This window comes from Gossypium hirsutum, chromosome D11, assembly GCF_007990345.1.
Source record: "Gossypium hirsutum isolate 1008001.06 chromosome D11, Gossypium_hirsutum_v2.1, whole genome shotgun sequence".
NCBI lineage: Eukaryota > Viridiplantae > Streptophyta > Magnoliopsida > Malvales > Malvaceae > Gossypium > Gossypium hirsutum.
The window spans coordinates 62362970-62386519 of NC_053447.1; the positions used below are offsets into that span (position 1 = coordinate 62362970).

A 23550-nucleotide genomic window follows, 5' to 3' on the forward strand; every position below is an offset into this window, starting at 1 on the left:
GTGTAAGATGTTTTGTTTAAAAATTAAACATTTTAGTCAATATTTCCGTTAAAGAAATAGTAATTCGACTCTTTTTAAAATATTAATAATTAGTAATAATAAAATTATATTTTGACCTCTCTAAAATAATAAAAATAATAATTTAATCCTTTAAAATTATAATAATATAAATTATTAAAACAATAAAATTATATTTTTATTATTATAAAAATATATAATTTAATTTGAAGATAAAGTGTTTTACTTTGGTTTTGCTTCAAACGTATATAATAATTAAAGCAAGAAGAAATAATGAAATTGACATGCAGAGCCAGAGGGTGAGGCACTAGCAAGCAGGTGCCTTTAGAAAAGTTAGGCGGCTAACATGGGGCATGAAGAAAAAGTAAATGGCAACTTCGACGTCGAGTAATCGCGGTCGCTTCGTAGACCTATAATTGGGGTTTTAGGTGCCCAATTTGGGCCATCATATAAATAATAAACAATCCCATCGCATTGTTCATCACCAAAACCAACCTCACTTCATTCATCCTTTTGGATTTTCTTTCTCATCTCTATCATTTTCATCACATAATTTCTTTGATTTAATGTTATAAATCAACAATTAATTAAGAAATGATTAAAAAATTTCGTATTTTCTTTTACAAATTAATAAATAGAAATATAAAGATTTTTTTTATTTATAAAAAATTTAGGACATCATTTCAATTAAAATCTTATTTTATTTTATTATAAAGTTTTTATAGATGTATTTTTCACTTAATTTTTTTCATCTACATTGTAAATGTGCCATGATCTAATATATTATCAAGTGACTGGTCGAATTTAATGACACAAGTCAAGTGACACCAACTTAATCAATAAATTAAATAAAAATCTTCGTATTATATAAATTAAATCATATAATTTGAATTTTTTAAGGTATATCATATTTTGGATAAAAAGCCTCTCTTTTAAAAATCGGTCACCCTAGAAAAAGTAATCTCTCTTTTCACTCACATAATTATGTAATCTCGTACAGGTACGATGTGAGTAGAAATTTTATATAACAAATTTAAAGAGATAACCAAATATGATTTTGTTGAAATGATAAATTGATATATTAAACATTGTACTATTTAGGGTTCAAATCTTACAATGTGCAAATATTTTTCTAAATTTTATATAAAGAGAGAAAATTTCTCTTAAAATAATATTTTTTACTGTATAAAAATAAAATATTTAATAATTTTATAACTGAGTTTGAAACATGTTGAAGGATGATATCAACCCTATATATATAATAATTCTATGCATATGATGAGTTCCTCCTCAGTGTATACTTTCACCTTTTTACTTTTCCGTTTGTAAAGCCAGAGTTTTATTTGTTAAATATAATAAAGAAGCTCATGCACATGATGGAGAGCATTACGAGAGTTTTAATAAATTGATTTTTCTTCTGCTTCTTATGCAATATGCATATACACTATTTACAGTGTAAGATCGCATAAAATATACATAAAAACTAAAATTAAGAGTTTAATTAATGGTGTCGGTTGAGTCTTATTTTGATTAGTATGAATATTATTATCAATGCAGGAAGATATGGGTTCGAGTGCGCTAAAGTGCATTATTCTCCTATTTACAGGTTAGACAGGGGCTATAAATAGTTTTAAGTATTGTGATAAAAAAAAAGAAAGAAACAATAATAAGATTGTTCAAAAAAAAAGTTTGATTTATTGTATCAAAGATAATTAGGTTCTCCCATCAACCATTCCATTAAATATTCTTTTGAATCTCAATTGGTGACATATGTTACGGTATAATCTCAACATGTCTAGTTTACTGTCTCAATCAATACCAACTGCTTATAGCACTAGTTATTCTAAAAAACTATTATGTTTGGATTGACAAATTTTCGCAACAAATATATTTGGGTTGAGATTTCCTTAGAAGATTAAGACTCTTGCTAACCTATTATTGATATCAAATCTAAGCAATTATTATCCCTTGATCTAAGGAGAAAATCGAATCAAGCCTATTGTAAGGAAGATATCCTTAGCTACTAGAAGACTTATCTTAAGGATTTTGGAATATCTATCCTACTTATTTCAAAGGATAATTGATTGTATAAGATTTAGGGTGAGTTTGGATGGACGGTGCGTTTACCTGTGGTTAGTGTAAAAACAGCGGTGGCGGTGAGATTAGGTACTGTAGCGATACTGTAGCGGGAGACAAAAAGTAAGCTAAACGTACCGCACCGCACCCAATCGCCAATCCAAACCCACCCTTCGTATGTTAGCAAGTTCATACAAATATATGGTGTGCGAATTTGTATAGGTGAGGTACTGAGTAGAAAGCACATATTTTGTTTAGTGAAGAATGTATTTGTAGAGTGCATTACTTTTGTAATAATAAAGTGTGTTGCTTGGTTAAGAGTCCTAAGTTTTTCAAAAAACTTAGAGGGGAAATATTTAGATCTTAAGTACAAAAGTGAGAAGTCTAAACTGGAGCGTTAGGGCTTGAATGCACTTGGAGTCGAAGGTGTTAAGATAGTAAATATTATTCTAGGTAAGGCCATGCAAATATAGGGAAACCAAACTGCGTAAATATCTCTTGTCTTGGTTTTTTTTTTACATTTTACATTTTTTGTGCCTAAAACAATTAGACCTTATCTTGGTATTGTGGGTCGGGTCGCGCACGCGGGTCTGGGAGTGAAACGGCGTCGTTTTAGGGCTATCAGGGTCAGCCCTAAACGACACCGTTTGGTGACCCTATATAAGTTAGATTTTTTTTTTAAAAAAAAAAGTTCATTTCTTTGCTCTTCAGAAAAAATGTGAGATTTTTCTCTCAAAAGCCTCTCTCCCCCAGTCCTAGCTCCGACGGATGGCCACCGTACCAGCCGTCAGTCACCGACGTAGATGCCGCCGTACACGATGGCTGGCGAAGGTACGAAAGTCCCCTTTTTTAGATCTCAACCCCTTGAGTTCAGATCTGGCCCCAAAACACCCAAAGACAAAATAAAAAGGACTATCAGCCCTCTCAACGACAGGTTCTGTCACCAAAGAAGGAACCCTCCGAAGACCCAGACGCGAAACAACTTCGGTGAGTCCCTTCCCCTTTCTTTTTTGCTTTGTTTTCGTTTACAAAATAAAAATTAAAAATAAAAATAGAAAGATTGAAATAAAAAAAAACAAAGAAATCACCTTTAAGTTTTTTTTTTGTATTTTTCTTTATTTTCTTTTTCATTGTCATAAAAAAAAGCCCCCCTTTTACATCGGTTTATGCTTGGCTTTTATAGCCATTTTTGTTACAATATTTTTCCTTTTGTTGTTACTATTTGCCACTATTTCGTTTCTGCCTTGCGTGTTCTCCTCTATTTTGCAGGGTTGCTGGAGCAGGTGGGCAGAGGGTAGGTGCAACGCTGGATGTGACGGAGGCGCAGAAGACCCTAGGTGTGGCGCCTAGGGTTCATTTATTTTCTGCTAGGGTTTTTCCTTGTTTTGGGTTTTGGGCTGAGGTATTGGGTTGTAGTGTTTGGGCTTGTAATGTAATTGGGCTGTTTTTATTTTTTGGTATGGTTTGGTTTATTTGGTGCGGGCCCGGGCTAAATTGGGCTTGTACAGTAGCGTGAGACAAAAAGTAAGCTAAACGCACCGTACCGCACCCAATCGTCCATCCAAACCCACCCTTAGTATGTTAGCAAGTTCATACAAATATATGGTGTGCGAATTTGTATAGGTGAGGTGCTGAGTAGAAAGCACATATTTTGTTTAGTGAAGAATGTATTTGTAGAGTGCATTACTTTTGTAACAATAAAGTGTGTTGCTTGGTTAAGAGTCCTATTGAAAAACTTAGAGGGGAAATATTTAAATCCTAAGTACAAAAGTGAGAAGTCTAAACTGGAGCGTTAGGGCTTGAGTGCACTTGGTGTCCAAGGTGTTAAGATAGTAATTATTATTCTAGGTAAGGCCATACAAATATAGGGAAACCAAACTGCGTAAATATCTCTTGTCTTGGATTTTTTTTTTTACATTTTACATTTTTTTGTGCCTAAAACAAGTAGACCTCATCTTGGCACTGCTTATTTTGAACCCATCACTCTCTTTTATTTTCACTTTTCATTACTCATTTGTTTTCCTTTTCATAAATAAATAAAAATGAAAAGAACTTATGTATAAAATTAAAATAATTGTTAGATTTATAATTAATTACGATATTGTTTAATAATATCAATTTCATAAAAGCATTTTAATTTTTAATCACCCATTTTTATATAAATAAATATAGAAAATAAATAATAATTCCTATTAGAATTTAAATTAACATTTTAAAAACAATTTATAAAATTATTGAAATAATTTATAATTTATATTTTAGTAATAATATTTTGTATTATTTTCATTCTTATTTTTTCTCTTTATTTTTTAGTTTCTTCTTTAAACTGCAAACAAGAACAAACAAATTTCATTGTTTCATAAAATAAATAAATAAATAAAACCTTACTTTTTATGTTTCTTCATATATTTCTTATATTTTTTTCTTTTAATATATTTAGAAATAAACACAAATAAAAATAGACCATATCTTAATTAAATTATGTAAATAAATACTTATATTTCATAAATAATTTATTTTAATAGAAATATTTTATTCATAAAAAGGGGAAATAGTTTACAATAATATAAATCAATCTATTCCAATAAGGTATTTATTTTTAAAAATAATTTAAATTTCTATGCAAACTAAGTTTTCTATATTTATTAGTATATGAAATTAAAATAGAAAACATTCTTAGAATAAAATAAAAAATAAGTAATTTTATAATTAATTATAAATTTAAAAGTACTTAAATTATAATATAATTTTTTTTACTTATCTATAAAAAAGGAAAAGAATGAAAAAAAAAAAGATCAGTTTTTGCATATAAAGTTCACAAAACTACCTATCAAATCGAAAGCTTATTAATTTGTGAGATCGCTATTTTAAACTTAATTTTGTATTGAAAATGATTGTACGAAACAGTGATGTTACATCATTTGTATCTTTTTTTCAATAGTTTAATATTACATCAATATTTTTATCTTGAAAAAGATTAAATACCAGTAAAAATCATGAAATTTAAGATAAAATTGCTGATGTGGTATTAGACTATTGAAAAGAGATAATATCATTATTTCATTCCCTCGTTTCTCAATTTTATATATAGATATATTCATGGAGATCAAAACAAATTACTAGTAGGAGCTACCTCCTAAGCCAAAAGTGGATGAATTGTAATGATAATTAGATAAAGAGCACTAATCATCTCTAATATTCACCATTGAATATAATATAATATAATATAAAAATTGAAACAAGGAATATTGTATCTATTATTATGAATTATTATCATTTCCCCTACACAAGTAGGATTAAGATATTAATATGTATAATTTTTATTTTTTAAATATATGTCAATAAATTAATTTTACTTCCATTAATAGTGGACATAATCATTATTATCTGAATGGATAATATTGCAAATTAAGTTTGAAATTATAATACGAAATGTCAACATCTATGCACAGTGAGCTTCAAAACTGGCCATCCAATATGTGTAGAGGCATGTTGAACTATCACAGGGAATTGAGATAGGGAGAAAATACACAGAAGGGTCATGGGTATATTATGTGCTGTTTCAAAGCCTAATGGTCTTGCTTCGACATCATGCTTTCATCTATATTATAAATTATTAATATAGCGATTGTGCGAAGTTTGAGTCTTCGGAAACTCCCTTTTTTTCTCTCTTTTAAAATTAGATTATTTACGTGCCAGATAATTCGACAAGTTTAAGTAAAATTTTAAATACGAAAATTTAAGTTAAAAATTAAAATATTCTTATTTAAATCTAACTATAAAAAATAATATGAAATTTGTTGTTTTAATATTTTATTACTTTTAAATAATAAAATAAGTTACTTGATCATTTTAAACTCCGGCTCCATAGAATAAAAATTTTAAAATCAAACTTAGAATGTAATATAAGCTTTATTTAGACCCGAAAAAAAAACATATATTATCAGAACCTATAATGAAATTATTCAAGAAAAAACTTAACAATAATTCAACTCAAATTAACTAACAAAATAAATTTGAGAAAGAATTCAAATATCTCAAACTCAAAAATCTAAAGCCTCGACCCCTACCTTAAAATGAAAAATTTCCATTTAGGCACCTTAAATTTTTAAATTTATAACGGTAAAATTGTACTTTGCCCTCTTAAAAATGATAAAAATTTGATTTAATCATTTAAAAATTATAAAGATATAGGCTATTAAAATAATGAAATTACATTTTCACTATCATAAAAATATACAATTTAGTTCTGACCCCCCAAAAAAATTCTGATTCCGCCACTGCATATATATATCACTCAATGGCGGAGCGTAGTGGAGATCCATGAGACCATAAACCCCCCTAAAACGGTAAAAATTTGATCTAACCCTTTAAAACTTATAAAGATATAGACCATTAAAATGATAAAATTATATTTTAGTTATCGTAAAAATATATAATTTAATTTCGGTCCAAAAATTTTTATGAATTGATTATAATTAAGCAATATATTTGGATTTGGAAGAGAATGAATTATTTTCCCACAACAATAATTTATTTTGGACGTCTGTATATATAGATTTGAGAATGAGAAAGGTTTTGATAAATAAACCTAAGGGAATATCAAACAAAGACGTCAACATTTGTCCCCAACCAAAACAAAACAGTCAATCAGGATAATTTTGGGTCACCAAAATTCTGTGTCCATAGTATATGCCTATTGGCTTCATAATTGATTGCCAACGTTACGTGTGAATTGAGTGAGTGATGCTTGTAGCTTGCGTCAATGGGGGGTTTTGCCTTGCAAAACTCACATTCCACCATTTTTAAATTTTAATTTTGATTTTTGATTTGTGTAAGTTACGTATGAGTTTTCAATTCTGGTCTATTATTTGATTTTATTTAATGTAATTTTAAATATATTTCGATTGTCAATTTCATGATAGATTCGGGCATTGAGTTTTGAGAGGTTAATTTAATTTTTCAAAATTCCTCGAGGTTTTAATAAGAATTTTGAGGACTTAAAAGAATTTTCTAAAAAGTTTAAAAGGGTTCAATTGAATTTTTTTTAAAAATTTAAAAAGCGTAATCAGAATTTTTAAAAATCTGGAGGGTTTAATTAAAAAAATTTTTTAAAAATTGAGATCCTAATAAAAATTCCAGAAAATGTTGGTGGAGAGCAAGGTCTCAGCCTCCCATTACCATTTGCCTGTATTATTCCCTTGATTTGTGTACCATAAAAATTTATTATGGTCGTACTTATAAGAATGTGTTGGTTATAATTATGCATATAATTGTAATTGTATAAATATATTGAATATAATTATAGTATTTATATGTCGATTGAGTTTTAGCTCGATTGCTATTGTTGTCCGTGCAAAACGATGTGGATTCGGAGAAATTATTTTATGGACTCTTTCCACCATATCATCCATGGGCCCCTCCCAATTATATAATGAGATTTTAACATTTTTTTTCATGTCATTGACATAATTTTTGTAGTATTTTTATCTTGAACCATAAGCCATAAATCTTAAACCCTAAATCTTAAACCTCGAACTCTAAACCTAGAGCCCTAAATCCCAAATCTTAAATCTTAAATCTCAAACCTTGAACACCAATCATTGAACCTGAATCCTGAACTCAAAACCCTAAACCCTGAACAAGTTTGGAATTCAAGATTTGGGATTCAAGGTTTAAGCTTGAGGTTTAGGGTAAAAAAATTACGAAAATTATGAGTCAATAACATGGAAAAAATCGTTGAAACGTCATTATATAACTGGGAAGGGACCATGGATGATGTAGTGGAAAGGGTCCATAAAATAATTTCTCGTGGATTCGAGTGCGCTATCCTCCTATTTAAGAATTGAGGAGGGGCTATGGATAATTTTAAACATTGTATAAAAAAAGAACCCGATATAATAAAAAACTCATTATAATATTTATATTTAATTCCAAACGTAATTATATAAATATATTAATTATAAGTGTGATTATAAAATGTTGAACTCTGACAACCTCTAAAATAAAGGATAAGAAAAGAAAAGGGAAATTATTATTTGGTTAACATTTGTTGGTTCTCCAAATGGCAAATGTAATGAGTCGTGAGAATCCGTAGTGTGAAAGCATAGAGTGTAAAGAATCTTGATATTCAGTTTAAACATTCACATGTATTTTTCATGTTTATTTTAGGAATTTTATAAAGATTAATATTTTTTAAACAATCTTATTTTTAAGGTTCGGAATTGAATTTCTCTATTTAAAACTACAAAGTATTTTATTATTGCATTCACGTTTATTTATTAAAAATGATATATTTAAGAACAGATTACTCATCTAAATCTGAAGATTTATCTTATATTTGAAAGAATTGATTAAGATTTTAGATTCAAAAAATGAATTTGGAAAAAAATAGATTTATTTTTATAATATCATTTTTTATATATTATGTATTTTATATTACGTAAAGATTAAACATAAAATAATTATAAGGGTATACAACATCAAAGGTCGCTAAATTATTAATAAGTTTATGTGTTGGTCATTTAACTTCAAAAAGATACAAAATGGTAACTGAATTATTCAAAAGTTTTCATTTAAGTATTGAACTATTATTAATATAACTGTATTTATTTAATATTAATATAATTATTGATATAAAGTTTAAATTTATTATATATTTTTTAAAATATTTATGTATTTTTATATACTTATTTAAATTTTTTTAAAATTAGGACTAAATTGAGAATATTTATAAATTTTTGGGGTTAATTTTTTTAAATTATGACTAAGTCAATATAATACGTAAAAGTTAAGAGTATATCGTTCTTTTTAATTGCCACATCAGCTTGTCATTTGTGATTTTAGCGGAAGTAGCTAAAATGGCCAACTATGTAATGTAGGTGCTCAAATTACAAATCTTTTATTTTGAGTGCCCAAAATGAAAAAGAAAATTATAATTGAGTGACTATCTTTGTAATTTACGCTAAAAAATCTTAATTATTCTCCTAACTATTTATTAAAGCTAAGAAAAGAATTAAGAAAATGAAAATCGATCCGAATTGAGATTATCCAAGTTAAAACGAATTTTATTTTTTATAGTATAAAAACCATGTGTTTAGGTACATTTGAACGTGAATCTTTTAAATTGTTGTAACAAGAACAATATAAACCGAGTTAAGACATTCGACAGAGAATCACAAATTAACATCTCATTTTTTTTAATTTAAAAACTTAAACTTTTTAACCCGAAATTTTTAAAACAAAGTAAGTTGTATTTTATAATGTATACGGACAAACTTTTCTATAATAATCCCATTTGTCTATTAAGATTTGCCTATTATAAAAAGATGATTGTTATACAATTATAACAATATGTTGTTATAGAGAGTTACTTATTGTAAATATACGTCAAAATTCATCAAATAAAGAAAGTGAGAATTATGTTAAAATAAATTGTGAATTAGATCAACAAAATTAAAAAGCATATAACAGGTGCATGCGTTATTGCTTTTATACATATTTTATTTTACATTATTTCTCATGATTAGTTATAAAGATCATAAATCTAGCAAGCTCAGTTAATCAGTATGAATTATCAAATTAAATTAATTCATTTATCATGAGTTATTAAACATAAAAAAATCGACACTACTAAAACCTTGATTGGTATTGTTAATTGTTGTTATAGCGGGTAATTGTTATTGAAAGGGCTGATTGTCTATGCGTATAGTTATGGCATAAACAATGCAAGAAAAGGTAAAAGCTAAAGTAAGCCTCTCTTACTTGATAACAAAGTAAAGGTTAAAATATGCTATTAGTTTATGTACTTTGACAAAATTTGAGATTTAATCTTTATACTTTAAAAATTAAAAATTTAATCTTCCTACCTTTTCAATTTAAAAATCTCAGTCCAATAATTAAAATAGTAAATATTTCTTATCAAAGTTTGTTAACTTGGAATTTTGATTAGACTGTCTTTATATGACATGTTATATGATTGATATAAAAAAATATAATGTGGAGTATGACTCGCATTTTGGACGAAATAGGGTCCATGTCGCCATGAGGAAGAGTCGACGTCCCGACAAGTCGATAAATGTCGTCACGACGTGATGACGTGTTCCCTACTAAACCAGGTTTTTTTCTCTTAGTTAAACTCTGTTTTCTTTTCTCAATCGAACCCTAATAACTCTGGAGATATTTTAATCAGACTAATCCATGAATTTTAGCCTATAAAAAGGGCTTTTAGCAACCCTAAAGAGATTGATTCAACAACATAATTAAGAGAGAGTTTTGTGTGAATTTCAGAGAACTCTCTGTTTTGAGTTTGGGTTTGTTTTTGTTTCTCCATCTTGTACTCCTCTTTGGGTTTTTTCCGTTTTAGTGAAGTTTTTCTTTACCCGTGGTTTTATATCATATTCAAAAGAGTTTTCCACGTAAATATTTGTGTCTAATTTTCGCTATTCGTTCTTGTTTGTTGCTTAATTCGAGCTTATCCCCAACATATAATAAGTTGATAAACTTTGATAAAAATTACCAACAAAGATAATGATTAGCTAGGATTTTTAAATTTAAAAAAATAGTTAGATTAAAATATTAACTTCTAATGTATAGAGACTAAATCTCAAAATTTGTTAAAGTAGAGAGGACCAACAACGTATTTTAACCTAAAGTAAAATAACAAAGCCCACCCTCAGGCATGGTGTGGTCCCCCAAAAATTGCCCATAAATAACGACGCCATTGGTGGTTTTGAGATTGTCTCTACCTCTCTCAACTGGGTGTTTTTTATTTCCTTTGCCATTTTTCTCTTCATTTTCCCTTTGGAAGTCTCTGTTAAATTTCCCATAACCTCGTAGCGTCGACAATGGTTTGCGAGAAAGATCCCTTGGTACAAAAAATCACCGACTTATATGACCAAATCTCAACCCTCGACAGTCTCAAACCCTCCAAAGATGTCAACATGCTCTTCACCCAACTCGTCCTCACATGCATGCCACCCACCCATATCGATGTCACCAAGCTTTGCAAAAAGGTTCAACAGATGAGGTCCAAATTGATTCGACTATGTAGTGAAGCCGAGGGACTATTAGAAACCCATTTCTCCACCATCTTAGCATCCTATGATAACCCACTTCACCATCTCAATATTTTCCCTTACTACACAAACTACCTTAAACTCAGCCAACTCGAATTCAATATCCTCACCAAACACTGCTCAAATGTGCCTAACAAAGTTGCCTTCGTCGGCTCTGGTCCCCTTCCCCTCACTTCGATCGTGTTAGCTTCTTTCCACCTTAAAACCACCTCGTTCCACAACTACGATATCGACCCTTCGGCTAAGTCGAAAGCTCTTCGATTAGTCTCGTCGGATCCCGATTTGTCTCGACGGATGTTCTTTCATACCACAGACATAATGGATGTCACGAATGGTTTGAAAGAGTACGATGTCGTTTTCTTAGCAGCTCTTGTTGGGATGGACAAAGACGAAAAAGTCCGAGTCGTTGAACATTTGGCTAAGTACATGAACCCTGGGGCTGTTTTGATGTTGAGAAGTGCTCATGGAGCTAGGGGTTTCCTTTATCCCGTTGTTGATCCTTGTGACTTACGAGGATTCCAAGTCCTCTCTATATTCCATCCTACTGATGAAGTCATTAACTCCGTGATCATTGCACGTAAATTCCCAATGCCTAAACACCGCTCTGCTGAGCATCCTGTTGGGCCCATGAAACTTCCCAACAAGTGTTTCGACATTGACATGCTTAATCCCCTCTTAAACCATGTGAACCTGATGGAAGAACTTGATATTGAGGACCAACTCTCGTGAAGCCTTTAATGTACCTTTAAAAATCACCATATTGGACCCTTTGCTATGTTTTTGCTGCTTGTCTAACACGTTATTTATTACAAACATGTATCTTTTCGTTGACGGGTGGAGTGATTTAGTTAATATTAATCTCGATTTCAATCATTGAACAACTTTTATGTGTCGGTTTTATGTTCTTGCACAGTATGTAATTAAGATAATTATAGTTAAGTTCCAGAAATGGTATATCAAAGGTGATGCATATTTCAATGATTGGTCTTATTTTCTGCTTTGCTTCCCATAGTTTTATTGGATGTAAGCACTTGTTTTGCTCACCTTTAGCCTAAGGTCTTACTGTACCATTGATTTTTCCAGCCGAAATAATAAAAAGTAAATAAATTATAGTTTTAATTTCATATAATTTCCTTATACTATTATTAATATTATTCTTTAGTCCAAATCTAATATTATAAAAATAATTCCGATTAAATTTTTAAAAAATTTAAAATCTAAAATTCCTTACATTAATTATTATTTTTAACTATTGGTTGTGTCTTAACTCGGTTGACATTAACATTGTTGCCAATGTAAGAGGATGCAGATTTAAATTAAAGGTGTTCATGGTCCGGATTGAGTTGGGTTTGAGTCGGGCCTAAGCATGATATTTTATAACATATTTTATGCTTGTCCAAGCCTGGCCTAGCCCAAAATCTAAACCTAAATTTTTGCTCAAACCCACCCATATTTACAATAACTAACCCAAGCTCATTTTAGATCCGCTCATATTATTTTTTTTATTTTTTAAATTTTTTTAAAAAATATTTATATTATATTATTTTAATATTTAATAATTTTATACATTTTTTCTTATTGAAATTTTTTATATAGTCATCTTAACATTATTTTAATGTTTACGTTAGAGTAGTATTATATATTTAGTATATGTTTATTTTTTAATGTGTTTTAAATTGTATAATATATAAAAATAATATAATATAAAGTATTATAAACTTAAAACGGGTCAAGCTAGGCTCGGGCCTTGAATGGTCAAGCCCAAGCTCGACCCATATTTTAAACAAGCCTAATTTTTTTGCCCAAATCCTCCCAAATTTTAGACGGGTAGCCCAACCCATAAACAGGTCTAGTTCAAATGCATTGAAATATGTTTATCCTCCTATTTAAGTGTTGAGAAAAGATTATGTGTAATAATGATTAACTAGTCAAGTATTCACTTTTTACAAAAATAACTCGAATGAGTTGATAAAGAGTTATAAATAACTATGACCTATTGATCGGGTATTCCTTTTTCTCGAAAAAAAAATTTGAGTTGGAGTAAGAGTTGTAAAAGAAAAGAAAAAAAAAAGTAGATTAGAGAATCCTGAATTTGACGTTTTTGTACAAAATTATAAAGCTTATCTATATGGAAAGTGCAGTTAGAGGAGTTACACAAAGCAAAGGTGAAAGTTTGAAAAGACCTTAATTTTTGTTGGATTCTGCAGTCTTTTTTCCTTATTTGCCATCAAAATTCCAAACTTCAAATCACATATAATTCCATTATTTATGTCTTTATAGTGTATATGAAAATATATTTTTAAATTTATAAATATTTAGGATAATTAAACTTTAACTCGAGGTGAGTTTGGATGGGTGATGCGTTTATCTACGGTTAGTCTAAAAACAACGGTGACGGTGAGATTAGATACTGTAGTGATACTGTACGTGCACTTAACCGTCTATTCAAACTCACCCTCAATTGGTATTTGTTGCTATTGCAACAATAAAGATGATGTGAACTCGAGGCTAATGAAGTAGTTTTTTTTCTTCTAATTTAAGAGTTTGGGATTTATAAATAAAATAAGTATTGCATAAAAAAACATAAATATCTACAAAAATGTATTTCTCATCAAGTTATAAGTTTTGATTAATGGAGAGGGACGAGTAAGCAATGATAGATCCATAAATACCGACTATATATTTTTTTTCTTGTTCTTTGGTGATAATATCTTCTTCTTTCTCTTATAATTTGTTAATTGCTTTCTTCCGCTACTCTTTTTTTTTCTTTTAATTTGAAACTTCTAAAAGACGTTATTTTATAAAAGATAAATATATATATTTATATAAAAGTATTACCTTCCTATTTAAGGGTTGAGAGGGGTTATGGATAGTTTTAGGCATTGTATTAAAAAGAACAGATACGATAAGAATCTATAATAAGATTAATGTTTGAAAAAACTTGACTTCAATGAAATGGTGGTTAAAATTCTTATTAAACATCCGTTTGACATGAGTTCAAATCGTGTTGCCCCATCCCCTAATCCTAATATTGTATCGGAAAACAGTTAATTTAACAATGACCAATAAACTAACCAAATCAAACAAATGTGACAAAAAGAAACTCACATATTTGATTACAAATAGTCAATAATATGAATCCATCCCAGAATGTAAATAATTTAAATTTAAAATAATTCAAATAAATAATTTAAAGTGATTCGAACTCGAAAGGATCAAAACTACTTATAAAAAATCTAGCATCAACTCTAAATAATTCAAACTCGAATCAAAATGATAAAGAAAAAACATTTAAAACTTAAATTCACCTATTGGAGATGGACATGTCAGATAAACTTGGAAAATAGTTACGTCGAATGAATAATGGTATCAGATGAAGCTGGTAAATAAGGACAAATGGTGTGGGCATTGTAACCCATTGCTGCAGCTTGCAAGAACTCCAACTGGGCCTAATTATCCCAACACCTGCTTCTTCTTTTTTGGTAAAATAAACGAAGAATTACATAGAAATGTTGATAAATAAATTGCCAGTAGTGTTTTCATCTTTTAGGATCTCTTTAATCTCCATAGGGATCATCAAACATGTGTAAAACTTCGTCGTTTAAGAGAGCCGTTTTTGTTAGAGCATATGCAATCTTGTTATTCTCTCTAGGGATATATTTCAAGGTCCACTTTTTTCGTAAACTAGTATATATTGAATCCTTCTAATTAGAGTAGAGTTTGATCCTTCTAGCTCTACCAAAAGTTGTGTTTTATATTATAGTGTTTTATTGTTTTGTTTTGATCCAAATTATTTATGTGGTGACACAAATCTTGTTAGTTGGCGAAAAATTATTTTATGCGTCATTCTCACTATATCATTTACGATCCATTTTTAATTATTTAATAACATTTTAACAATTTTTTATGTCATCGATACATAATTTTGATAATTTTTTTATCTTGAACCCTAAACTCTAGATCTTGAATCTTGGACTTTAACCCTTAAACCTTGAACTTGGGTTTAATGTTTGATTTTGGGATTTAGAGTTTAAGGGTTAGAGGTTCAATGTTTGAGTTTGGGATTCAAGATTTGAGTTCAAGGTTTAATTTTGATGCTTAAGATTTCAGGTTCAAAATTCGAGGTTTAAGGTTCAAGGTAAAAAAAATACTAAAATCATGTATCAATGACATAAAAAAATTACTGAAATGTCATTAAATAATTGAAAATGAATAATGAATGATATAATAAGAAGGATCCATAAAATAATTTCTCATTAATCGACCTATACAAATTGTTTTTATATCCAAAACCCAAAATTCCAACTCAACCTATTTTCACTGATTTATCATTTAAAATAAAATACCAATACTAATCCAAATTCATAAATTTAAATTTTTTTTAAAATAAAACGATGTATTCCATTTTACTAAATTTGTCACATTATGACTTTTAGAAGTAAATTCTTTTTTAACTTTGACCTATTATTTTTTAAAAATTTTAGAAATATATATTATAAAAAGTTTAAAAGCCAAAGTTTTAAAATTTTGATTTGTGCCAATTGAGCCTTAATTCGATTGGCATCGACTACAAGAGTATATAGGTTCAAGTGTTGTACTGAAGCGCATTATCTTCTTATTTAAGGATTGAGGAGGAGTTATAGGTAGTTTTAAGCATTGTATCAAAAAGAGCGGATAAGATAAAAACTTATAATGAGATTAATATTAAAAAATTAGACAAAGATAACAATACATTTTCATTAGGGTAAATTACCAAAATAATCACTTTTGTTTACCTCATGTTACATTTTAGCCACTAAACCGTTAATTGTCGTTAACAGTATAATGGTAAGCTAATGTGGCACGTTATATAATCATTTCAAACAAAAAATTTAAGTTAAATTATACAATTGATCTCTATATTTGTTCGTTTTGAGCAATTTATTTATTTTTATGTTCTTTTAACTTCTTTTCCTCTATTTTGCATTCTCTCATGCTTCTTCCTCTCTTTGATTGATCTTCCCAATTTAAATTGTTAAAAAAAGCATAAAAATTAATTTTAACAAATAAAAAACATAGAAAATTTACGTTAAATAAATAAAAAATGAAGGAAAGTTCAAAAAATAAAAATCAATTATATAATTTAACCTACAAATTTTATTTGAAATGATGATTTAACGTACCACGCCAGCTTACAATTACCATTACATCGTTGATAGTAATTAACGTTTAGTGACTAAATGCTGTAATAAGATAACTAAATTATTAAATCATAATATTTTAAATATAAATTATTAAAATGTACATAAAACAAATAAAAATAACTATTTTTTACAGTTTACCCTATCCTTTAAATTAAAAAAATAAAGCAAAAGCAAACATAAGGCTCAGCAGCCAAGTGTACCAAAAAGATGAGGTTTTAGCGAAAGCAGACATGACTTGACAGAATCCAGGATGCCTGTCACATGTTCCTATTACAAAGCTACACACTTGAATACAACATTGAAGTACAAATGAAAGAAAAAACCATCAGTATGTTCCATAAGGAAACCAGCAGTTTCAAATTTACATCAAAGGTGGGATTTTAATGAACAAGAAAATAAGAGTAACATGTACATATATTTGTATGGGTTGCAGAGTACAATATATTGTGAGAGTAAATAATTTTACATGTGGGAAAGGATGCCTAAAATGAATACATACAGTGGTTCTGATCAAATATCATCAGCACTTCCGGTTCCAGCTCCGGTATCAAAGTACGGAGGTCCTCCTCTGATACTTCCGGCAACGTCCTCCATTAGAGCGAATTTCATATCTTCCGACGGTTTCCAGTGGCGCTTCCTCTGGTTGATGAACCAGTTGTTGATTTGCTTCTGGTCTAGTCCTGTCATCTCTGATAATTTCAGCTTCTCTTCCTCCTGCAGTACCACACAGAAGGTAATATTTAATGTGGACCAGATCCACAACCACAAATGGGAGAAAAAATCAAATATGAACTATTAGATGACAAGAAGTTCAAAGCACCCAATAAACAATCACTAATCATGAATCAGAACCTAATTCCTTTTACATGTCCTACTAACCTCAAAAGTCAATACACAAGACTAAGAATCACATTGCGAGCTAAGGATTCCTATAAAGCTAAGACCTTGTGAGCCCTCAACTTCGCGAGCTCATGGCTCCATGAGCACACATCATGGAGATGATACCCTTGTCATGAACAGTATGTTTACCAACTATACATCATATTTATCCATTGTTCTAATATGACAAGTCATATCAATAGGGGCAGGACATCAATAGATTGGCCGAGTTCCAAAGAGTGAGAAACTAATATCGAGACAACACATGGTGTCTGCAAAATGAACAAAAGCATCCCTTTTTAAGGCCCGTAGAGACCAAGGAACCAAGATCTCTTTCTATACTCACACTCTCAACCATCTTTCTTCCTCCTCTCGAACCCAGCCCTGACAAGAACTTAAATTACGATCACTCGTTATCATCTATGGCTCTTTGCCCATTAAATAAACTGTCATAAACCACCATAATCTTAATATTGTATTAATAGTAAATACATAAATTTTAAAAAAATTGAATCAATATCTGACAATTTCAACACTCATTCAAGTATCTCTATTGCTTTGTGTCATGTAATCATGTCTAGAAAGAAAGCTGAAGAAAAGACACTCAAAGTAATTAAACCGGAACTGCAATTACCGTAGGATATGGCCACCTATAATGGTTGTTCCACCAATCTAGCAGTGTGAGCCTCGCATCTTTTGGTAGCTTACCATTCTTTCTTTTCTTCAAGAATTCTTTTCTTAAACTGCTGAGGTAGCCACTATATTTGCGCATCAGCATTCCTTTGATGTCCTGGCTTCGACGCCCGCCGTGCCATTCTTGACTTTCACAAGCTTCCACCAGCTCCCAGCCACTTAACTCTTCGTCCGAAGACTCAGCACCTTCATCTGCAAAGAAAAGCATATGATACGTGCGTACTTGTATGCTAAACGTTTAACTATATATCAACAACAGCTGATTAAGCCTTAACCTAATTAGTATTGAGATTGTTACTAATACAGAAGAACATGAAATATTGGTTTTATATGAAGTTAAAATTCAATTATTATAAATCTTGCATTTTATATTCACCATGCTTAAAATTATCTATAACTCTTTCCAACCTTTGAATAGCAGGAAAATGCGTTCCAATATGCTCGAACCACATCCTCCTATGCTAACAACAATACCTTAAATGTTCAAATTAATCCTATTATTAAAAGCAATCAATTTAGTCCTTGTACTATTGAAAGAGTCAAATAAGGCCGATTTGTTATAGAATTAACATTTATTTTTGCAATTCAACTCCAAATAGTAAATAACATTTTTAAACAATGAATTTTAATTTTATAGAAATTTGACCTTATTTGATTCTTTTTAATAGTATAGAGACTAAATAGATACATTTCATAATAAAGGGACTAATTTGATACAATTCCTGTAATAGAGGGGTCTACCATTTACTTTCACCCTTTTAAAAATGCTATGTACTCTTTAACAAAGTTAATCTTTTTAACTATTATAATTATATAAATGAAATTTTTTGTTTGAAATTTAATTAGAAATGGATATATTTTTTTTTTGTCATTTTTTAAACAATAAATGTTAATTATGTTAAATTTTAATTTTAATTAAATTTTTAATAGTAAATAGATTAAATTGATTCGTTTAATAATAAAGAAATTAATTTAATCTAATGGGCTTGACAAATAATTTCACTAATTTTATAAATTAAGCTATTGTCAATCTAAGAATATCAAATTTGATGAATTGCATATTCATGAATAAGCAGATAAAATGTTTAAATCAAAACCATAAAAAGAAAAAAAAAATGAATCTCATTTGCTCATGCAAAACCTAGGTTCCTCTATAACATTTATAAAAATGTATGGTCTTCCTATGAGAAGTAGATATCATAAAAACCAATGATTCAAACCTTATTATAACTTCTAAAATAAACATAAGCCTAAACATAATTTAACATTATCACAATGCAGCCGATTGAGTTTTAGTTCGATTGGCATCAACACTGTCATTAGTGCAGGAGGATGTGAATTCAAATGCGTTGTAACGCATTATCCTCTTATTTAAGAGTTGGGAGATATTATGAATAATTCCAAGCATTGCATCAAAAAGAGTGGATATAATAAGTATATTTTAGTACTTCAAAATAATGTTGATAATTTTTTACTGTGTAATTCGGATTTTAAAATTTATTTAATGAAAATTCATAATTAATTAATCATCTTAGCAGTTAGTTTTCGTCAAATCAATCCTAGACTCAAATTAAACATTAAAAAGTTGATATTATTAGTACCACAATATCACCCTAAAAAAGTGTTAAATCTCATATAGTAAATGATATATTAAGCTTGAATGAACCATAAGAGTGGTACTAATCTCAGGTTTGATCTTTAGTCCCTCAATTTATTTTTAGTTGTTTTTAAACATTTTTTTATAATACCTTTATAATAATATTTATGTATATATTAAGAGAGATTTTAAGTTTTTTTTTCTAATTAAAAAGGAAATTATGCATCTAAGTTTACTTCAACTCATTATGTATTTCATTATTCACAAAAATGAAGCCATCTAAAGCACATTATTCCCCAGGGTGGTGGTGTAACCTGCAGGCCGTAGAAATTCATGAAACACAAGCAAAATTACAGCTCAAGCATGTTTACAAAACGGTAAGTCACATTGTCCTCTCTCAAGTGAAGGACTCACCATGAGTACAATGGTAAGTTACATTGCATCCTTAATATAAAGATTTCGATTCGAATCTTGAAGATAATATTGATAGAAGCATATTAAATAGAAATATTTAAAACAAAAAAAAAATGGTTAGAAAATAGGTAAGTAGACAAAAAGGAGCACAAAATAATTATAGATAGTACTGTCTGTGGAACTTGCTATAAGGGTTTTCAACATTTCAACTTTATCATCAGAAAATAATATTATATATACATTATTTTACATGCACAGTAACAAGAGACTGAGCTTTTCTTAGTTTCCACATTCATTGGAAAAAAGAAAATGAAAAAATCATTTAGAGAGAAAATGCAGAGTTAAAAACTTTACCAGAGCGATAATCCATGGTCAGTGCTCCTTTGCAGAGATCACTTAACTGTGATTCAATGTTGGTCAAGAACGTCGTCGCTTCATCGAACGGCTTGGACAGTTCCTCTTTGTATCTATGAAGAACCTCACAATATGATTCCTTCAAGCAAAAATAATAATAATGGATGTTACGATTCATGCAACAAGTCCCTTTTCCTCTAACGTTTTTCTCGAGAACCAAACAAAGATATTATGAGATAGAAAAAAGAGACAAAACTAAGAAACTTAGACTATTTAAGTACCATGAACTCATCAAGTTCTGGATCAGCTCCTATCTCACTGCAACCACTTATAGTATGGCTCTCTCGGCCAATTTCTTCAAGCAGTGAGGCCAGTTCAGGCGGTGCTCCAACCTATATACATACATGTAGCTACATATATATTATTATGATAATAAATCATAAACAAAAACCATAAAAAGTTGAAAAACAAAAGCAACCTTTTGGCATTCTATGTAAGCAGATACTAGGTTTGGATAAAGAGGGTGAGCGGCGATCTGGGTCTTGATCAGATCAGACATAGCTGATGGTCCAGTAACACCTGTATCAGTTTCTTGATGATCAAATTGAAGTAAATGATGATCATCAACTGGTGTACTGAGAAAATCAGTGGTAACGGCTGCAGCAAAGTCATTAACCCTTACAACATCGTTTGAACACGCGATTACTGTATCATCAAGCCTGTATATGTCCTCCATGGTAACTAAGACTAACACCACACATGCAACTTGTTTATATTGGGAAAAAAAAGGCTAATTACGTTGTTGGGTGAGCTTAGATGAAGACACTGTAGCTGCCTTTCGAGAAACCAAAAGCAAATACCTTTTGAGAGAGAAGAAGAGAGGCAAAGCTAAGAAGAATAGACATATATTGAGCTTTGGGAAAAGTGGGTTTTTTTGTTTTGTTTTTCAGTTTTCACATCTTAGTTGATTGATCAAACACATGAAAAAGACCAGACTTTGCTTTTCTTTTCCAAGAAGACCTGAGAGAAAGAAAGAGAGAGAGAGAGAATGTTGGGTGTGGATTGCTTTTGCACGTTGCACACCCACAGAGGATAGTATAGAGAAGGAAGGGGTCTTTCACTGCAGGTGCTCACACGCTTTGTAACAGTGAAGATTTATCATTCATTTGATTGAAACAAGGTAGGTATAGTTATAGATAGAGATGATGAAAATATGTGTAATGTATTTGAGTGGTCAAAAGAGAAGATATATATAAAAGAAAAAAACCCACAGTGGACAATGGCATTGTGAAGGTTTCATTGGTCGTCTCACAGAGGGTTATATATTGTAGGACCCTATAAATAAGGGAAACTACTGTGGACGACTGTTCTATGCTGTTCACTCACTGTTTACTGTCATACATACTTGTACTGTACGTACCCTTCTTTTTCTGTTCTTTTCTTTATGGTTGCCATCGACAATGTTAGCCACCCTGTTGGAACGTACCATAATAGGATTTTACATTTTTTTGGTAGGATTAAATCTACCATTACATACACGCAATTTATTTTTTTTTGTCCATAATCAACTAACAAAAAGGAAAGGAAAAGAAATATACAAATATATGGTTGAGATCACTTGTTCAATTCCGACTGTCCATTTGAAAAGTAAAATATTTTGGGTAAAAATATAAATTTAAAAAGTGGGTCTAGAAAAAAAAATAAGATTTGTTTTTTAAATAAATCGAGTCTTAGGTAAAATTTTACCCAGGCTCGGGTTTACCTGAATTTGTCAAAAAAAAATTCCCACTTTTGTTTGCTGTTATTTTGTTTTTATATTGCTACTATCTTGTTATTATTATTTGGATATTATATAACTCTTGTTTTATTATTACATTTGTTACTATTGTAGAGACATTTACGTACTAAGTTGCAATTATATTAGTGTTATTTAAGTATAAATACTTTATTTTAATGTATTTTCAATTTGTTGGGAAATATTTATTTTAATATTTTTAGTATATTCAGTGTATAATATTTTTTAAAATTTATTTTTATATAAAAAAGTTAATACAGTCGGATCGAGTTTAGCATTTTTTATCTGAGTCGGTCTTAAAAAAAATTTAAGTACATTTTTCAGATCGAACCAAAAAAATAAACCTAAAATTTTGCATTGACCCAATACATATAAACATGCATAGATTAAAGCCTAAGGTCGTACTATTCATCCATAATTTGGGTGTGCATTGATAGTGTTAATTTAAGTGAAACGTATTTTTTCAAAATCAAATATGCTCCTTTAGAGAAAAAGAATCAAAATTTGTATGCACCATGGCGTAACGTTTTAGTAAAGCGAGGATGAGACTATGCTTCAATCGAAGCCATGAAATTAAGCTCCACTAAATTTTAACTTCAAATGAAGAGAGGTATAGTGAAAGTATAACAATTATAAATTTTTTTAACATTGGTTCTTATCTTATCTGTTTTTTTGTATACTTTGCTTAGAATTTTTATAGTCCTTTTTTAATCCTTAAATAGGAAGATAATATATGTATTCAAACTCTCATTTTTTTTATATTTATAACCATATTAATACCAATTGAACCCAATTTTTAAATAAAAAATAATAATATAATAAAATATTCGAGATGAAACACAGTTTTTATGTATAGTGGTGAAATTGTTTGTGTTTGGTCCAACTTTAAGGGTACATTATGAAACAATTATTCTTTGTAAAACCTAAATTAACGGAGGAAATAGATTCTTTGAAAACAAAGTTCTAATTTTCGCCTCGTGCATCAACATTATAATGATTGGTTTGGTTAATGCATGTATTCATTCCATATGTGTTACAATAATTAGATATAAAAAAATGGTTCGTATAAATTTAAATTTTAAAATCTAAAATCGATTAACTCTTAACTCGATTGGCATCGACATTGTTGTTAGTACAAAATATCATGAGTTCGATTGCGCTAAAGTGAATTATCCTCCTATTTAAAGATTGGACATGGAAGAGCAGATAGATAGGAATCTATAATAAAATTAATGTTTGAATTTTTTTTGAAATATAAATAAAAAATTTTGTAAAAATAAGACTTTTTTAAAATAAGCGGGAAATTTTCATTTTCTTTACTAAAAATAAGTCATGGGAATAGCTAAATATTACCAATTAAATTAGTTTATTGCTAATTCATATATTGAAACATATGTAAAATAATAATACTCCTACCAAATGTAGCATCAGAGATGTTATAGGCATAATGACTTTTTTAGCCCT

The 23550-nt window shown here is 29.4% G+C and overlaps 2 protein-coding genes across 2 annotated transcripts; one reads left to right on the forward strand and one right to left on the reverse strand.

Annotated features, from left to right (window-relative positions):
* Positions 1 to 10830: 10830 nt before the first annotated feature.
* Positions 10831 to 12149, forward strand: LOC107927171 (nicotianamine synthase). The gene has a single exon (XM_016858197.2). It carries the CDS (start codon positions 10941 to 10943, stop codon positions 11898 to 11900), a length of 960 nt encoding a protein of 319 aa, XP_016713686.2. The 5' UTR covers positions 10831 to 10940; the 3' UTR covers positions 11901 to 12149.
* Positions 12150 to 16664: 4515 nt separating this feature from the next.
* On the reverse strand, positions 16665 to 21452 carry LOC107927170 (homeobox protein knotted-1-like 1). The gene is made up of 5 exons (XM_016858196.2): positions 20770 to 21452; positions 20573 to 20683; positions 20292 to 20430; positions 17868 to 18118; positions 16665 to 17068 (listed from the first exon to the last, which is right to left on the reverse strand). Exons 1-5 carry the CDS (start codon positions 21025 to 21027, stop codon positions 16865 to 16867), a joined length of 963 nt encoding a protein of 320 aa, XP_016713685.2. The 5' UTR covers positions 21028 to 21452; the 3' UTR covers positions 16665 to 16864.
* Between the last annotated feature and the right edge of the window lie 2098 nt (positions 21453 to 23550).